The following is a 17,820-nucleotide window of genomic DNA, read 5'->3' on the forward strand; positions in this document are numbered from 1 at the left end:
TGCATGCTAACGACTCTGCGTATGGGTATTTCACCCGCATCTACATCTGCACCACACTAGTTAGTGCCTGGTGTCTGCACAAGCCAGGAGGGTGGCAGTTCCCTACAACTCGACTTACAGAGGTTATGAGCTTCTATATTTGTGCTGGGTTCTCTGGAAGAGCAACAAGTGCTCTTAAGCACTGAGCCCTCTCTTCAGCTCCCTCCCCCTCACAATTTAACACTACTGGTGAGAACTGCATTTCCAAACTGACTTCGCTGCTAGCATTGCTCTGGCGATGATCACCTTTACATTTATACCAAGACATCAGGTGACATTAAGCTCTTATATGTCAGGACCTGTCTGGTGGGAATTGAACCTGAACTCTTTTCTGGTTTTGGTAAAAGGAACACTACTTGTAGAGCTAATGAGGATACCATGTTAGCTGAAAGAACAACTGATGTCACTTAACAAGAACAGTTCTTTATAAACCACTTAACAAATATTCACATCAAGACACAGGCTTTAAGGACAATGGAACTGGACTTCTGGATCTCATCTTAGGCAGTACTTGATTTCTGGTTTTGAGAGAGATGTGGGAACTTTGCCTGGAGAATTTTTTCTTTCTTTTTCTGTAAATTTCTCTTTCTTGCTTCAATGCGGGCATGCTTCTCAATTCTCAGTCTAGAATAAAAACATAACAGCAACTTAGACAAAATCATTCCCCCATTTCTCAAAACATGTCCTAGCCAACTCTCTAAGAGCCTCAGTCATGTAGGCAGCACTTAATCAAGCTTTAACAGTGATCACCACAAACACACAAGATGATGGAAACTGGGAACAGAAGCAATGTAGCAGGTTTCTTACCTTAACCAGGTCTTAAATGTGGAAAGATTTCAAAGCTGTAGGATCAACACAGCTTTGAAATCCTCACAGAGGTGAGGGTGAGCAAGGTGTCAGGAGACAGTAAGTGTTCTCACTGATGAAGGACGTGCCTAACTAGAGCGGGTGGTGCAGGTGTGCTGTCCTGGAGACACAGCTACTGTGTAGTTTGAAACTGGTAAAAGCCGTAAAAATCTGGAAGTGTAGAGCTGTGAGGATCATGTCTAGCAAGGCCTATACTAGAGTAGGCAATGGAAGACCGGAGATGTGATGCAGTGCAGGGACCATTTGAAGGAGAAACTGAACTCCAGGCTGGTTCTGAAATACAGGTGGCTTTAGGGTCCTCACTGCACAGGTACACCATGGACAAAAATGAAGTTGAGTATGTTGGTGCACCTTTAATCCCAGCAGGCAGAGCTCAAGGCTGGCCTGGCCTACAGCAGGTTCCCGGCCAACACAGACCCAGTCAAAACCAAGATATGGGGCTGGTTCAGGGAGGAAGATGAAAAGTTGGTTGATTCATAAGTATACTAAACATTTTAATGCTCAGTCTAAACACTAAAATGGCTGATGGATCAGTGGTAAAGATGCTTCCTTTTGATTCCCTGAACCTGGATTATAGGGGAGAAATAGTTCTTGCAACACAAAATCATCACATCGGATACTATGTATGTACACACACACGGGCAAACTTAGAAATGTAAGTCTCTTCTACTTTTGCTATGGATTACGTTTTGGGGTAGAAACCAATTTGTGAAGATCCTTGTTGAGAGCAGAAAGAATCCCTGGCAGGTTTTGTTTATTTGTAACAGGACTAACCAGGGCTCTTGTACCTAGTATTCCTCAGCCTCCTCAGTGCTGGGTCACAGGTTTGCCAGCATAGCTGCTAAAGGGTGCACGTCATCCTTCATTATGGCACTGCAATCTTGTGTCCCTGCCTCCCTTCTAACTGCAGTATGATAATTAAACAGTCTTGACTTGTCTGCTTCTGGGGTAAGATTTCAGTGTTTTAAGTAACTTTGGGCTGGAGAGATAGCACAGAGGTTAAGAGCATTGACTGCTCTTCCAGACATCCTGAGTTCAATTCCCAACAACCACATGGTGGCTCACAACCATCTGTAATGGGATCTAATACTCTCTTCTGGTGTGTCTAAAGACAGCTATAGTGTACTCAGATACATAAAATAAATAAATCTTTTTAAAAAAAAAAAGAGGAAGAATCTTACCTAGTTTCTTAAGAATCACCTAGCTGGTGCTTATTGCTAACTACAATTCTGTAACAGAAGCACCGTATTCTCCTTGTCTCATAAACTGAATGCAGAATCTGCCACAGGAAACACTTGAATAACAGCTTGGAGCACTTAAGCATTATCTCAGATACAATGCTGCAGACACCTCCCCTTTCCACTAGTCCTGGAATAAGGAGCTTACACTACACATGGTAGAACTTCCCTCTTGTTTTCAGACATAACTTTCAAAAGGATTCACACTATTGATACAGTGACTTTATACACATAAGGTTTTAGATATATGTCATCAATTTTCTCCTTTTTTTCAACCTAGTGCTATTTCTTTTTTAAGAAACCCAGGTATAAAGGAAGCTCAGGCCATCTGCAGTAAGGAGGCTGCTTTACCATGAGGAAACTGCTCACCTGATAAAGTGATCCACATAAGGCATTGCGAAGAACCGCCTCCTGTTGTATCTTTTGTTTAGGTACCAAGGTAAAGGCCACTGCTTGAATTTGTGCCTGCCAAAACAGTTATTGCTATACATAAAATATGCGATACATTTTTACTTCAATTTTTCACTGTTTTCTAAATGGCCTCAAATAAATTAAACCAAATAAAAATTATTAGATAAAAAGGGCAAGTTCCCTCTGACCTCCACACACACACCACAGCACACACACCCTTACAAACAGGTAAAGTAATATATATTTTTTAAAGCAGTTTTAAAAAAAAAATTGTTAGAAAATGAACTAAATGAATTAAAATTGCATGCTGGAGATTTTCAACCAGAGCTACATCCCTAAATCCTTGGAAGATTGTTTTTTGAGACAGGGTTTCTCTGTGTAGCCCTGGCTGTCCTAGAACTCACTCTGTAGACCTGGTGTTGAACTCAGAGATCCCCCTGCCTCTGCCTCCAGAGTGCTGAGATTAAAGGTGTGTGCCACTACAGCCTGGCTCTTTGGAAGAGTTTTTAAGTGAGGCTATGGCAATTTCCTGAGTTTGGAAAATTGTCTAGACATCTCAAGTTTCTCCACTTGCGGACTCATGCTTAAGATACTATGTGCCCCTGAGTTAGTGGATGCTCTGGGACCTTTTTATTCCTCAGTGTCTAAGCTGAATCTCAGGTCCTTCCCCAGAAGGAGGTAAGCTGTTCATTACTTGGCCCAGGGCTTATCCAGATGCTACTGAAACAAACTGACCTTGTTGCTTAGAACTCTCAAGAACCCCAGGTTCTTAGTGCACAAGGTGGGCAGAGGTGTATCTGAAACTAGCTCTTTGAATTTAAGAATCTGTATAGGCTAATTTTTCTTGTCAGAAGTATCTATCAGAAGAATTCATGGAACTCTTGAAAGAACTTATGATTCACACAAGACAAGAACCCATGGGGATGGGTTGTGTGGTCTGGAATTTGTTTTACAAGACAAGAAACATTTTGTGGTCTAGGGGATGGGAACCTCTCTTTACATAAGACTGCTAATATATCCACAGGAGAGGAGTTTTAAAGGTCCTGAGAGGGGAAACCAGGCCACCCGTCTCCACTCTTAGAAGTCAGCGTAATCATGTACCAGATGATCCGTCCAAAGATGTCCCTCCTCCAAGCCCCAGGTCTTGAGTTTTCTTGACCAGTCTGAAGAAGCCTTAAAGCATCTTCCCTCTCCTGGACAACTTTATCTAAGGCATCCATGGAGTCAACAACCTGAGGTGAGAAAAAGGCAGCTAACTTTAGCCATTACCTGCAACTGCATTCCAAAAGAACTCATGAAGGTCTACACAGTGGGGAACTTGTATTTTTATTTAGGAACCATCCTTTACGTACTTTGTAAGAGGCTCCTTTGATGAGTGTGTTCATGGGCGTCTATAGCATGACTTTCTGTAACCTGTTTGAAGCTTTATCGTTTCCTTTCTTAATACTTGCTTCCGAGTGCACACAGCACTAGCACTTGGTTTGAAAATGCAGCAAGCTAAGGAGAAGTGACAACCACTGTTGCCTTTGTCCAAGCCCAGTGCACACTTGGGCTTGGCAGACACACCAGGTCACACTTGTGTCACATGTGGCCTTTCATCTGTAGGCAGTCTGTGACAATGTTTACTGATGGTGTGAGGAAGGGAAGGCAAGTGAGCTGAGGTGAGACTCAGTACTACGGCTGGTACAAAGCTCAGCTCTGCTCTCACTGGCTACACATGACTGAAAAATCAAGTGCTGAGCTCTAAAACAATCTAGGGGTGAAACACAACAGAACTAAAAAACAGGCTGAGCTACTGGAGCCAAGCTGAGTTCAGATGTGATTGCAATGGGATAATGTCTGGGATAATGGAGACTGAACATGGGCTCCATAGCACCAGCTCCCCATACAGAGCTGCCTCCGGGGATAAGCCTGCCATACAGGGCTGCCTTGGAAAGCAGCTCGCTAGAGACAGTGTATGGCCTGATGATTTTACTCCCAGGTAGCTGCTCAAGATAAAAATAAATACCCAGGGGCTGGTGAGATGGCTCAGTGGTTAAGAGCACCTACTGCTCTTCCGTAGGTCCTGAATTCAAATACCAGCAACCACATGGTAGCTCACAACCATCTGTAACGAGATCTGACGCCCTCTTCTGGAGTGTCTGAAGACAGCCACAGTGTACTTACATATAATAAATAAATGAACCTTAAAAAAAAAATTTTAAAAATAAATAAAATAAATACCCATCTGTAAGTAGCAACTGAGAGTAAGGGAACAGCAAAGGTGCATAACACTTGTGACAAAGTGCTCTCATGTGGAACTGTAGGAATGGTGTTGGAAAGAAATATAAGAACCATGAACTCTTTCCCTTTTAGCTTTAACCCCAGGTTAAGGGCCTTAGTGCCCACAAGCCTACCTTTTCTAACCTTTCTGGACTTGGCATTGGCAATCTCTGTCGCTTGGCCTCCTGCTCCAGAGTTAGAAGCATGTTTCTTTCCTTCAGAAGGACATACCTGTACCAAATACAAAGCTGTGATACTATTCAATAGTGATTTCTTACATCAAAATTAAACACTGTGAAAGTCCTGAAGTCCTTCAGAAAGCTCACATGGCACCATCACAAAGAGCCACCTTCCAGCTTACTCAGTGCTGCGTCCTGTGCACAAAGGTGTCAGACACAGTCCCTCCATGCCACAGGGAAGTAATATCTATTGTGCAGCGATTGCATGCCCAAGTGCCAAGCATTCTTCACAACCTTGAGGTTGGTGCCAGTTCTCTCTCTCTAATGAAGATAGCTTGGAGTGGTCAGGCACTATGACCATGGGTCACACAGCAAATTCTGGGTTCCCATTTCAGACATCTGTGTAAATTCTACCTCTAGCTTGCCATGCTACTTCCAATGTGGCTTACTGGATTAGGGAGATGACATGCGGTGTGGACATGAGGCACCTCTAGAGCTAAAGTGACCAGGGAAGACGTCCTGGTATGGGCTTTAAGATGAAAGGAGACGAGGCAGCCAAATTCTAAAGCACTGTCCTGGCTAAGCTGGGGAAAGGGTGTCGTGAGTACCTCAGCTTCAGAATTACTGCAGTAACTGTGGGGGGCAGTACAAGCCAGTCAAAGGAACGGGGAGTTTTATACTCTCATGTGGAACTGTAGGAATGATGTAGACAGTTCTGGCGAGAGGAGTGGCAAATGCTGGTTTAGCACAGTGAGTGCTGAGACAGTCCTAAGTTGACCTTTATCAATAACTCATAACAGTGCTTTATTAAAATTTACTTTTCTATAACAAGTGCAGTATGGATGCATTTTGTAAATGCTATGTTATTCTTTTAAACTGTTAAGAAAGAAAAATAATCCTCCAAATTAGGGGGAAAAATTAAATGTCTACTATAGCTCCCAGATAGGTGATCATAATGAGCAATGTGGGTTGAGTGTCGGCGACAGCTGAGGGCTAGGTCCACTCCACAGCCGAGCTGAGGCTGGCACAGACCCACAGAGGCCTGATTATTCAAGAGAAGCCAAAAGCCTACCCAGATCATGGGAGACTTCCCACAAAACAAATATGGTTAAAACAAAACAAGCTTTGGGCTAAATACTACAATAAAAGACAGCAGGGGCATGTGCCAGAACAATCTACTCACATTCCCAACTGATGTAGCCTTTGACACAACCCACCAGGATAACAGGCTAAAATTCAGGCCATCAAACAAGGAATTAAAAGAAAGGCAGAAGCTGTGAATGACTGGCCAGTGGTGAGACTTTAGTTAGAGACATCTTCTGAATATTCTTTTAGAACAGGGGAAAAGAAATGGGACATTCCTTTCTTCTGCTCAACATTTCCAGTTTTTAAACAGCCTTCTGAACAAATGAGGTGTGAAAAGAAACAGGGGTGTAGTTAGGGCAACAGAACTCTGGACCTCAGAGTCCAGGCTCCACTTTTGCGGACTTCTAAGAGGATTGCAGCCTTCTTCTCAATCCTCTCTGTGTGCATGTGGTTAATATTAAAGACCCCACGTTTTGTTTAATCATTGTTACTTTATTATCCTGGAAACTGAGCCTCTTGGTGTTCCTAATTAGGGTTTAAGGCTCCTATGAGTTGCAGGTAACAGGGTTCACTCTAACAAGTATGAGGTGAGTCATCTTCTGGACTGTAAGTAAACGGAAGTGTACACAGGTCTTTATCTGCTTTCTGTCAGCATTTATGTTAAACAGTAAGTTAATGAGGAAGGGGGAAAGCGAGGGCAGTGTAACTGTGACCAACCTGTCCCCATGTCATTTCTAACCTTGTCTCCTGACACTCCTGGTGTAATGGTAGTGGTCTGACTCAGCACTACTGCAAAAACCTAAAGTTCCGACACCTTGTGTCAGAATGTGACAAATGTCTCAATGCAATCCTCTGCCACATTTTTACAAGCTCATGCAATCACGCTCTGTCCCGTGAAAACAAACCACTTGGTCAGTTCTTCCTCACACAGGTAGTTCTGATCCCGCTGTTAAACTGTAATGTTTCAATATGCGGATCCCTCACCAAAGCTTATGTAAGTCTTCGTTACTTTTGTTCCTCAGCTGCTGGCAGGTCCATGAAGCTCCTGTGAGGAGGAGAAACGTGTGACATTAAATGATGCTTCTGGCTCTACGTCCTGGCCGAGTACTTACTCTCAAAATTCAAGGTTTCTCTGTCTGTAAAAGGTGCAGCAGGATTATCATATTATATACAACTAGAATTCAATTAAATACCAACATGAAAATATCAGTAACATGACCGGCAAAGACTGCTGGCATTTGGGTCAAATGCATTTTCTTTCCATAATGTCACTTCAAACTATTTTTAATTATTACTTAAAAAAAATGAAGCCAACTAAAATAAACCCAAGCCTCATGTTATTTAACACGCTCAAGCAGCCCACCAACCAGCCAAGGAAGTTTTACTTCAGTTACCTTTAAAATCCAAAGGAAATTTTAAAAGGAAATCCTAAGCTGGATAATCCTAGGATGATGGAGGGCTCAATCAATTACTATAGACCATTCTATATATCTCACCAGATTTGACTTTTTCTTCCCCCCAATTCTTTGGGTCATCAAAAAATTCTTCCAGTCCTTTCCTTGACAATGTGGTATGAAGTAAGTTACACTGGAGAAAAGTGGTGGCATGTGCTGTGTTCTTATGCAACAAACTAAGAGAAGACCTGCAACTGAACACAAATAAGGAGCAAAGTTTTCTAACATTCACACTTTATCAGCAAGAAACATTTCTTCATCACAACCGCAAAGATTCTACACAGGATATTTACTCTCGTAGTGGTCAGCTTTTTAAATGCATGAGAAAGTATTTTTTCCTTTAATTGTACAGATGGCTACCCCATAGTTTCAGACAACATATGTACACAAGTATCTATGTGCGTGTGTGGGGGTATGTGCTTTCGTGTGCCATGACACACATGTAGCGGTCAGAAGACAACCTCCTGTGTTGGAGGCGCAGCCTCTCTCCTGTATGCTGTTGTGCTGAATGCTCAGGTTAGCAGGTTTGACTGGGGACTTCCCCTTTCTCTACCTCCTGTCTGGGCCCAGGAATGCTGGGATTGGAGACATTTGCCACTGCACCCAGCTTTTACTACTTATGTTCACTGGATCAAACTGAGGTCACCAGGCTTGAGTGGCAAGCACTTTTTACCTCCTGAGCCATCTTGCTGACCCCACAATTATACTCTAGAGTAACATTTCCAGTGCTTCCTCCACTGTAGCAAGTAAATTTATGAACAGATCAAAACCATTCTGAAAGTCAATGTAGCAACGTTCAAAAGGCATAACGTTTTCTCCTTCGATCCAGTAATTCTGCATCTAGAAACTTTTAAAACGATAGGAGCCCACTGATTAAGATATCTATCAAGGCATTAAAGGTGGTATTAAAGAGTTGTTAATTACATAAACATACAACACTGTATAACTACATAAAAATCTAATGCATAATTATACATATTTAGAAATGTTACAAAACACTTAATGAGATGATAAAACAACCTTAAAACAAAATGTGAAATGTTTCCCAAGTGCTGTCTTCCAAACCAAGAGTATTTGACTAGAATTTATGTGTGTTTTCCAGTGGTGTACTGAGGATTGAGCCCACGGCCTCAGGCATGCTAGGTAATTGCTCTTGCTCTACCACTGAGCTTCATCCATGACTCTTGACTTGAAACTAATTATGGTGAGATAATAAACAAAATCTAAATCCTACCCTAAATTGGCAGTGTCATGACAAAGGAAAAAAGAAACACTGGATTGATGTCAACTATTGCACTAAATGATTCTTCACTGGATCCTGAAGAAAAGGATAGAAATGAATGGAGACAATAAAGAGGAAAGAAAAAAAGAAAGGGATTAATAGGGTAAACTCAATTTTTATTTTGGATTATATGCTAAATAATAGCAGTGTATTCCAGAGTGTGATCACAGTGTCATACTTAGTGTGGCAATGTCCTTGGTCCTATGCTTGAATTTTGACCTCTGTCAAATAGTGCAGAAAAAGAACATAAATACAGGGATCTTGAAAGATGTGACAAACTGCCAATGACTGGTTACTATGGGTTAAGGGTATATGGTTACTGTTTTACTCTAATAATGTTTCTATTGTTCTGGGGAAATAGTGGTAAATAAAGTATATACCTGCAAAATTAAAAAAAGAAACGGTAATGTGTTCTGTGAATGGACAACTGGCTTTACTGTCTTCAAAATATTTTGCCTCTTTTCTGAGTGACAGGTATTCATTTTTTATAAAAAAACACACAATGAAATTATTTCATTAAAAAATGTAAGGTTTATGTATTTGAATGTTTTCCCTGCATATATGTGTACCATGTGTGGCTGATGCTTCAGAGGTCAAGGAAAGCACCAGATCACCAGGAATTGGAGTTAAAGACGTTAGAGAGCCACCGTGAACCAAGTTAGTGACACTAACTTGGGACTTCTGCAAGAACACATGCACTTAAACACTGGGCCATCTCTTCAGCCTCAAATTAGTTCATTTTTAAAGAAAAAGAAGATAATGAAAGAGGAAATCATTTATTCAAGTTTGCCACCCTGATCAAGTTACAACTCTGCAGGGTTTTACAAAGCTAATTTCCAAAGTTAGTGTTAATAATATAGAAGATGACAGATGCACAATAGCTGAGTGTTCAACCGAACATGGACTGCTTCCTTCAATTAATATGCACTTTATTATTTCTAAAACTCGGCTCCCTGATGGCAAATGTCGATAAAGTGTCTGTGAGTGTCTTTCTCACACTCGTCGAAACAGCTTCCCTTGCCTTAGCTACTCTCATCAATATCTACCGGACAATCTATGTACAAAGACACCCGGGGTAGCCTTCCGTTCCACAGCTCAAGACTCCTCGGAACTTCCCTCCCAACCTACCCAGGCTCGGTACACTGAGTGTCGGAGTAAACACCGAGCATCGGATACTCCCATCGCCTGCGGCAACAAAACGCTGGAGGAATAACGGGGTGCTCCAAGGTAGGCGACTCCAAGGTCATACTCTCTGCCTCCGCGGTGGCCTATCATTGCTCTGTTGCACCCAGCACCCAGCAAGAAGCGCCCAAAGGCGGAGGCAGTCATTTCTTCTCCCATCACTTACCCCGAGTGAGCAGGGTCCTTGGGATTTACTAGGGAACAAGCAGCCTTCAGGAACGCTGAGGCTCTTCTACAAATACCCACTAGACTGGTCGCAGCCATGTTTCTAATGTAGACCCTCTGCGTCGGTGTCCACGAGGTCACTTCCGCTGGCTGCGTGAGACAAAGGAAGCAAACAGGAACAGGTTTGCCCTTACTAAACATGGCCGCACCCACGGCTCTCGCGCCGATCCCCGCCCCCCCCCCCCGTAAGCCATAGAGTTTACAGGGCTCTCTTGGGCGACCCACCTACAATGTCGTCACTTTTGTGCGCCAGACCCTGTTTATGAAGCTCGCAAGAGCCGGTCGCTGCCTTCACTCAACATGGTCTCCTCCAGCGTTCGCCCTCACTGGTGGATTGACCCTCCCGGCTCCCGTTGCCCACCCCACTTCCTTCCGTGGCCGGCGTAGCCATGGCGGCCATGAGCCTGCTGCAGCGGGCTTCGGTCGCCGCGCTGACAGCGCTGTCTTGCCGCCGCGCTGGCACTAGACTCGGAGTCGGAAGTTTCCTCGCACGGAGCTTTCCGAAGACTGTCGGTGGGTGCCGGCCTTGGAGACGCGGGTGAGAGGTGGGAGGGCTGTTTCCAGGTGACCTTGGGGACCTCCGAGGGAGAGAGCGGGGACAACGTCGGCCTGGAGCTCTCGAGGAGACACCGCGCGGGCTGTATGAAGAGCTGCTGCAGAAATCAGACCGGCTGGTTTAAGATCAGCGTTTGCGAAGCGCGTTGCCACGCCGTGCGGGACGCTGCTCACTCGCGCCAGGCTAGACCGGCGTGGAGCTGCCGCCCGCGTCTCCAAGGGCAACACGCGCTTCGTTATTGAGACAGGGTCAAGGAGGTCCGAGGCTCCTGCCCCGGTTCCCGAGGGCTGGGATTGCAGGCTTGCACTGCGTCGCTGGGCTCAGGGCAGACAGAATCAGGGTGGGTGGCACCTGCAGCTGGTTCTAACCCGCAGATAGGAAGTTGCTGAGAAGCGCACCAACATGAAGGCTATAATGATGTTCCTAGGCACGAGTGTAGAAAGGCTCCGGGTGACAGACAGCCCCATTGGGCACGGTAATAACTGTGTCCGTGGACCCTACGACGACTTAAAAGTCCACGAAAATATTTCATGTTTGTTTTTTACTAGATTATAGTGCGAGTGAATGTGTAATGTTGAGTTTAGCCCAGATTGTATCTGCTGTATGTTAATACAGTCGTACCTTTAATATCTTGCAATGGTTCTTGACCTGTGGGTCGCGACCCCTTCATAGGGGTCGCCTAAGACCATAGGAAAACACAGATGTTTACGTTATGATTCATAACAGTAGCAAAATTACAGTTATGGAGTAGCAGGGAAAATAATTTTATAGTTGGGGATCACAACATGAAGAACTGCATTAAAGGGTTGCAGCGTTAGGAAGGCTGAGAACCGCTGCTCCCTTAGAATGGAGTCTAAGTAGGGTAAAGAGCTCAGGTCTCAGGACAGTCATAGTGAGGGCCTAGGAGCCTGAGCCTGAATCCTTTTGCTTTCCAGAAGAGAAAACAAAGCAGAATACTACTTGCTTAGTATTCGATCTGTTTTTTCTCTTCAGAGACCATGGAAAGAAAATGCAATGTTATTCCATCATTTTACAATTTATTTTATTTAATACACTTTAATATTAAAAATAATGTTTATCTACTAAGTTAGCAGTAATGGTGGCAGTGTTTATTGAGCATCTGCTAAGTGCCAGGTACCATTTTAAGTAATCAGTTCATTTAATCCTCTTGGTTAGAGATACACAGTTTGCCTTGTCCAATACAGAGAAAAGAAAAAATTTTCCCTAAAGCCAAAAATATTCTCTCCACTCTCCAAACATCTTATCCTATTTTCCCCTTTTCCCTAACTTAATTTTAATTATGTCGCATTCTATATTGAGGCATAGGGACCTTCTGGAACACTCTAGAAAGGATCAGTGCTTTTAAAATACCCAGCAGGAATTTAAACTGCATGCAAACTCCATGTGCTGACACTTCTTGGTCAAATCCTTTTGCACATCATTTTTTTTATTATAAATATCCTCAGATATACAAGAAGAGATCCCTTGAATCCTCCCCCAGAGGTGCTGAATGTAGTCTAGCTAAACTGAGATAAGACTCCATAGTTCCTCTTTCTGTACTGTTTCTCACTTTTGCAGTTCTGAGAGAACCACAGGGAGCCGATGTCCTGAACAGAACAGGGAAGGCCTACTAGTTTCTGTTCCAAGAGTGATTGTTTCACTACGTTGCTGCTGTCCCTGGCATACATGTCTGCCATTGCTCCCTGAAGGTTTTCTTCTCTTCCACCAGTTCCTTGGGCATCCCAGCAAGATGCCTAGGCCCCTCTCCCATCTTCTTTTTCTGGAGCTAGGCTGCCAAGATTCAAATCTTGACTGCAGAATTTAAAAGCTCTATGACCTTGAGTCAATACCTACTAGAAGCTAAAGTGGAAGGCGCTTGGTCATGATCTTCATTTCCTTTTCTGGAAGATGACCATCTGGTTGCCGGAGATAACTTACAGTCTTCCAAGAAGCTGGCAGGTTGTGATTGAGCATCTGAGAGGTGGAATTTTGATCCAAGATCTTCTTGTCATTGAAGCAGGGCCCTCCCCTCTTCTTTCTTTCTCTGCTTCCCAGCCACTAGAAGGTGTACAGTTTGTTCTAGCACATACTTCCATCATGCCTTGCCACAGGCCCAAAGCAGCAAAGCCTCCAACTTGCTGTGGGCAGAAAACATTGAATCCCTTTCCGTTCTAAAGCTAATACACAGATATTTCCCAGGGTGGAGGAGAGTGGATTCAACAGATCTGTGAACCCAGTACTGTGAACTAAGATGAAGAGTATAAATGTAAAATGAATATGGGAATCACCTTAACATGGGAAACTGGCAGAGTAGTTTGTGGGCTTTCTGGTATGCCTGGACTTAGGGCTTTTGGGAGAACTAGGTATTCAGAAAAGGGGAGAGAAGGTGATCAGGACCCAAGTGGGGTGGAGAAGGGGCCTTGACACAGCTAAAGTGCCTATGCATATAGAGACAAGAAGACAACTGTGGGAATCAGCCCTCAGCTTCCACTGTGGGATCTGGGGATCAAACTCAGGTTAACCAACCTCGCAACAAATACTCTTCCTTTCCAGCCCACCTCATTAGCCCGTTGTAGATTATCAGTTTCTCATTGATAAGTGATGAAAGATTGATAGATGCAAGGAAATGGACTAGCTTTTTGGCCCAGGTAATTCAAATGGTACTTGTAACTGAGAATTTAGAGAAAGACAATGAATGACCAGTTTTGGATTGTTTGAAACACCAACACCAATGTTCCCACAACCCCTGCCACGAGTCTGACACTAACTCTTACTGGCGAGACTGACTGAGCTGCATATATTGTCCTCTGACCTCATGAGCTTTAACAAATTCTTAGGGTTAAAGGTTCTTTGAGTTAAAGGAGATTATCAAGTGTTGCTCAAGGGAAAAGCAGGAGACCAATACTGTCTGGGGAAATCAGAAAGGAGCTATGTTGGAGATTATACATATATCTCCGAAGGGTGAGATGTGAGACAGAGAGAGAGAGAGAGAGAGGTGAGAACCCAGGGCATAGGGGTTGATTCAGGCATAAAAAAAACAACCCAGGAGACAGGAGAGATTTCTTGGGGATCTTTGTCTTCTATTAGATATCATCTTATTATGTAGCCCTGGCTGGCTTGGAGGTTGTCCCTATGTAGACCAGGCTAGATTCAACCTGCCCCTCCCTCCTGATTGCTGGAACTTCCAAGTTGTGTGCTACTATGCACCACTCACCTTGGGGATATTTATCTTGGGAAGTCAGAGATAAGTTGAGAAGAACACTTCTTTATTTGAAGATAGGGCATGTGATCAGGTTTTCTGAAAGAAGTGTCTTGATCCTCTAGGCTAACCTGTCTCACAAGAGATTTCCAGATTGCATTGTGGATTGTCGAATAACTGTGGTGAAAAATGAGTGAGGCAGTCCAGTTTTATCTTCAGCCCCCAAATTTCTAGAAACTGAATCTGTGAAGCAGAGAGTGGTTCCTTGACCATTGATCTTCCCTTCAGGTGGAAACAGTAGAGCCCTCTTTCCTCAACAGTTCTTTAGCTATTTAAAAATGTGTAATCAGTTGAGTTCCCAGCACCCACAACATGGTTCACAGCCATCTGCAGCTCTTGCTGCATGGACACTGGGCATACATGTACATAGACATACATACAAGCGAAGCATTCATACAAATAAATCAAATACAAAGAACTCAGCACTCGTCTTCATCCAGACTTCAGTGCTGTCAGTCAGTCCCCAGGTCACTTGCCAGGTTTGTAAACAACCTAGCTGCTTAAGTCCTCTATAAAAGTCTGTGCCCTGCAAAGAGGGTCAAGGTAAGCCTGCAGTGCTTAGAGAGCTCAAGGTCAGTCTAGAGTATACAAAGATGCTGTCTCAAAACCAAGCCACAGAGCTCTGGAATGGATACACTTCTGGAATGGTCAGAAAATGAAAACCAGGTTAATTTCCGTAGTCTCGTATAACCTAAGCTACCTTCAGACTCTGGAGCCTGATCCGTGTCCCTATACCTTCCAATTGCTCGGCTGACAGGCATGTACCACCACACTCTTACGTGGTGCTGAGGATGGAAGCTAGGGCTTCATTGCTAGGCCACATCTTCAGGCCAAGCATCCAGGTTTGGCCCACTGTACTTCTCATACAGCGGGTTAAGGTTGACTTGTTCTTGGGTGCTTTTGCAGGCAGCTGAAGCTTCTGTGGACCCAGTAGGACTTGCTGCTTATTTAGACTTATTTAGGGCTTGGTTTCTTTATGGTTGAATTAGCATTTTTCTAAAAGTTGCTTTGTGTTTCCATGGCTCAGGAATGCTATATGCTTTGGTTTCTATTGCTATGATGAGACACCATGACCATGGCAAGTCTTATAAAGGAAAATATTTAATTGAGGCTGGATTACAGGTTCAGAGGTTTAGTCCATTATCGTCATGGCGGGAAGCATGGCAGCATCCAGGCAGACATGGTGCTGGAGAGGGAGCTGAGAGTTCTACATCTAGATTGGCAGGCAGCAGGAAGAGCAAAACATTGGGCCTGGCTTGGGCTTCTGAAACGCCAAGATCCACCCTTAGTGATTCATTTCCTTCACAAGGTCTCACCTCCTAATGCCACTCCCTAAGTGTTCCAATATGAGTCTACCGGGGCCATTCTTATTCAAACCACTACAGTGTCTCCACCCACTCAGGACACTTACAGGAATCTAGATTCTGGGGCTCTGTGGAGGTCTCTTTGATGGACCGCATTTTCTAGGTAGTATCTTACCTTAGGGTTTCTATTGCTGCAGTGAAACACCACGAGCAAAGGTGAGTTGGGGAGGAAAGGACTTATTTTGCCTATACTGCCACTTTGTCATTCATCATTGAAGAAGTCAGGACAGGAACTCAGACAAGGGAGGAACCTGGAGGCTGGAGCTGATGCCAAGGCCATGGAGGGCTGCTGCTTACTGGCTTGTTTTCTGTGGTTTACTCAGCCTGCTTCCTATAGAACCCAGGACCACCAGCCTAGGGATGACACCACCCACCATGGGCTGCCCCCCGCTCCCATCAATCAATAACTAAGAAAATGCCCGACAACCAGATCTTACGGAGGCAGTTCCTCAACTGAAATTCCTTCCTTCTCCAATGACTCTAGCTTATTATTCCCCTTGACATAAAACTATCCAGCACAGGTAGAACAATCCCAACCACCTTCTTCCCTAAGTGGACAGTGCATGCCCTCTGCTCCCACCACTGTCCTGTCTGAATGTGCACTTTCCCTCTGGGCCTACTCCTTCCTGCTTATTTGTCTGTTTCTTTGCTGCCCTCATGGGTTTGAGATTCCCCTATCTACGCTTTCTCTCCCAGCAGGGTCTGTACCCATCTTGACCTTTAGCCTCACAGAGGACCTGCACACAGTGGGTATTTCAGTCTTTAGTGAGTTCGTGAATAGTTTGTAGTATCATCCTGACTTTCTTCCATAATGGTAACTTTTAAAGAGGTTTCTGAAAAATGTCAGGGTCTCTTATCTTGTCACTTCTGTAGTGTTTGTAGTATAATCTGTGCTTAGTAAGTTCATGCCCATATCTGATTTTCTAGTGAATTAACTTCCTAAACCCTGTTAGCTGCTTCAGGTGATTCCAAAATCCAGACATCTCACACCTTCAGATATGGGTAGTTGAGAGTGGCAGGATTAGTAGCAGGTAGACCTGGTCCTCTACATCCATGCAGCCACATTCTCAAATCCAGATGACTGTCGTTAGAAAATATTTGGAAAGTAAATTGCTCCTGTAACATTTTTTCTTAGTATTATTCCCCTAACAATGCAATATAGTAGTAGTTTATATGGCATTCACTGTATTGCTGTATCATTGTATTCACTGTGTCAGTATTACTAGACATTATAATACATAGGAGAATGTGTGGGTTATTGTATGGGTGTTGTCTCACGTAAGAGCCTTGATCATCTGGAGGTCTTGGTATCCTGAAACCCAGAACTTGTTCCTCATGGATACTGACACCAAAGGATAGTTGTGCAGACCCATGGGTGTGTGTCACGTCAAAGAGAGCGTGGCATCTGATGGGACAGCATCAGCTTCTGCAGCATAGATGTTCTATGGTCCTGAAGGGAGTGAGGAGTTGTAGCTGTTAAGCTCAAATAAATGGAATATTCTTTCTTACATTAGTGTTGCCACCTAGGGGTCTCGGCCGGCTTCGTTTCTTTGCTGTTATGTTTCCTTCAGTGGGAATCGAGCAGAAGCACAGCCACAGAGCTTCTGAATAGCAGCACAGTCCTGGTAGAGTACTGATGGGAAGTCTCAAGCTTCTAGGGACCTGGAGCAGAGGAAGGGGATCTAGGAGTCACAGTCCACCTCTACTTATCTCCAACAAGGCTGAAGTCATTCTAAAACTTTGATCTGTGACAGATATTCCTAGTCAGAAATGACTTACTAGGTTGGGGTCTAGCCTGGTGGTAGAAGGCCTGGCTAGCATGCACAAGGCACTGAGTTTAACTCAGCGTAGTCTGTAATAGTCAAATCCCTGCTATAGATTGGCGGAGATACTGTTGGTCCTGTCTGTCTGGGTTTCAGCAGCTTCCTGCCTTCACCTTCTGTGTTAGGAGGTGGCATTCACCTTTGGTTTTTAGGGGGCTTTAGCATGTTTGTTTTCTGTAGAGGGAGCAAGGGTGAGCAGCTTGTCAGGAGCATCTGCCCTCCCTGCCTGCCTCTAAGGTACACTGAAACGATCACTCGGTGTTTTTACAGTGAGTTAAAGTGAGGAGCTCTGCAGCTTTACACTTTCCAGCACGTGTAAGGACTGGGCTTCAATGTGCTTGCTGATAACCAGTACCCTCAGAGCTCCCAGGAACTCGACCACCAACCAAGAGCACACATGGGGGACTCATGGCTCCAGCTGCATGTGTAGCAGAGGATGGCCTAGTTGATCATCAATGGGAGGAGAGGCCCTTGGCCCTGTGAAGGTTCTATGTCCCAGTGTAGGGGAATGCTAGGGCCAGTAAGCAGGAGGGGGTGGGGTGGCCAGCAGGGGGAGGGGGAAGGGAACAGGGGCTTGTTTTAGTTTTGTTTTA

The 17,820-nt window shown here is 44.2% G+C and overlaps 2 protein-coding genes and 1 long non-coding RNA gene across 3 annotated transcripts in view; 2 read left to right on the forward strand and 1 right to left on the reverse strand.

The window, feature by feature from the left end:
• Positions 1-442: 442 nt before the first annotated feature.
• Positions 443-10,572, reverse strand: Mrpl47 (mitochondrial ribosomal protein L47). Its single transcript, XM_031376579.1, has 8 exons — positions 10,451-10,572; positions 10,167-10,315; positions 7,579-7,730; positions 7,067-7,127; positions 4,952-5,048; positions 3,657-3,787; positions 2,514-2,609; positions 443-663 (listed from the first exon to the last, which is right to left on the reverse strand). Exons 2-8 carry the CDS (start codon positions 10,262-10,264, stop codon positions 540-542), a joined length of 759 nt encoding a protein of 252 aa, XP_031232439.1. The 5' UTR covers positions 10,265-10,315; positions 10,451-10,572; the 3' UTR covers positions 443-539.
• Ndufb5 (NADH:ubiquinone oxidoreductase subunit B5) overlaps positions 10,568-17,820 on the forward strand; it is a 13,859-nt gene continuing 6,606 nt past the window's right edge. The window contains exon 1 of the mRNA XM_031376580.1: positions 10,568-10,738. Coding sequence (XP_031232440.1) covers positions 10,615-10,738 — 124 coding nt within the window. The 5' untranslated portion in view covers positions 10,568-10,614. The remainder of the gene's footprint in view (positions 10,739-17,820) is intronic.
• Positions 10,745-13,784, forward strand: LOC116095069. Its single transcript, XR_004120426.1, has 2 exons — positions 10,745-11,121; positions 13,335-13,784. It is a non-coding gene; the product is annotated as an uncharacterized LOC116095069 (long non-coding RNA).

The sequence above is a fragment of the Mastomys coucha genome, unplaced genomic scaffold (assembly GCF_008632895.1).
Source record: "Mastomys coucha isolate ucsf_1 unplaced genomic scaffold, UCSF_Mcou_1 pScaffold17, whole genome shotgun sequence".
Classification (NCBI taxonomy): Eukaryota; Metazoa; Chordata; class Mammalia; order Rodentia; family Muridae; genus Mastomys; species Mastomys coucha.

Coding starts and splice junctions, on each gene's coding strand:
- Mrpl47 (XM_031376579.1), bottom strand. CDS start 10,264: ATGGCTGCGACCAGTCTAGTGGGTATTTGTAGAAGAGCCTCAGCGTTC. Junction 7,731..10,166: donor AAGGACCCTGCTCACTCGGG/GTAAGTGATGGG, acceptor ATTTGTGTTCAG/TTGCAGGTCTTCTCTTAGTT. Junction 5,049..7,066: donor GAAGACTTACATAAGCTTTG/GTGAGGGATCCG, acceptor TATTTGGTACAG/GTATGTCCTTCTGAAGGAAA.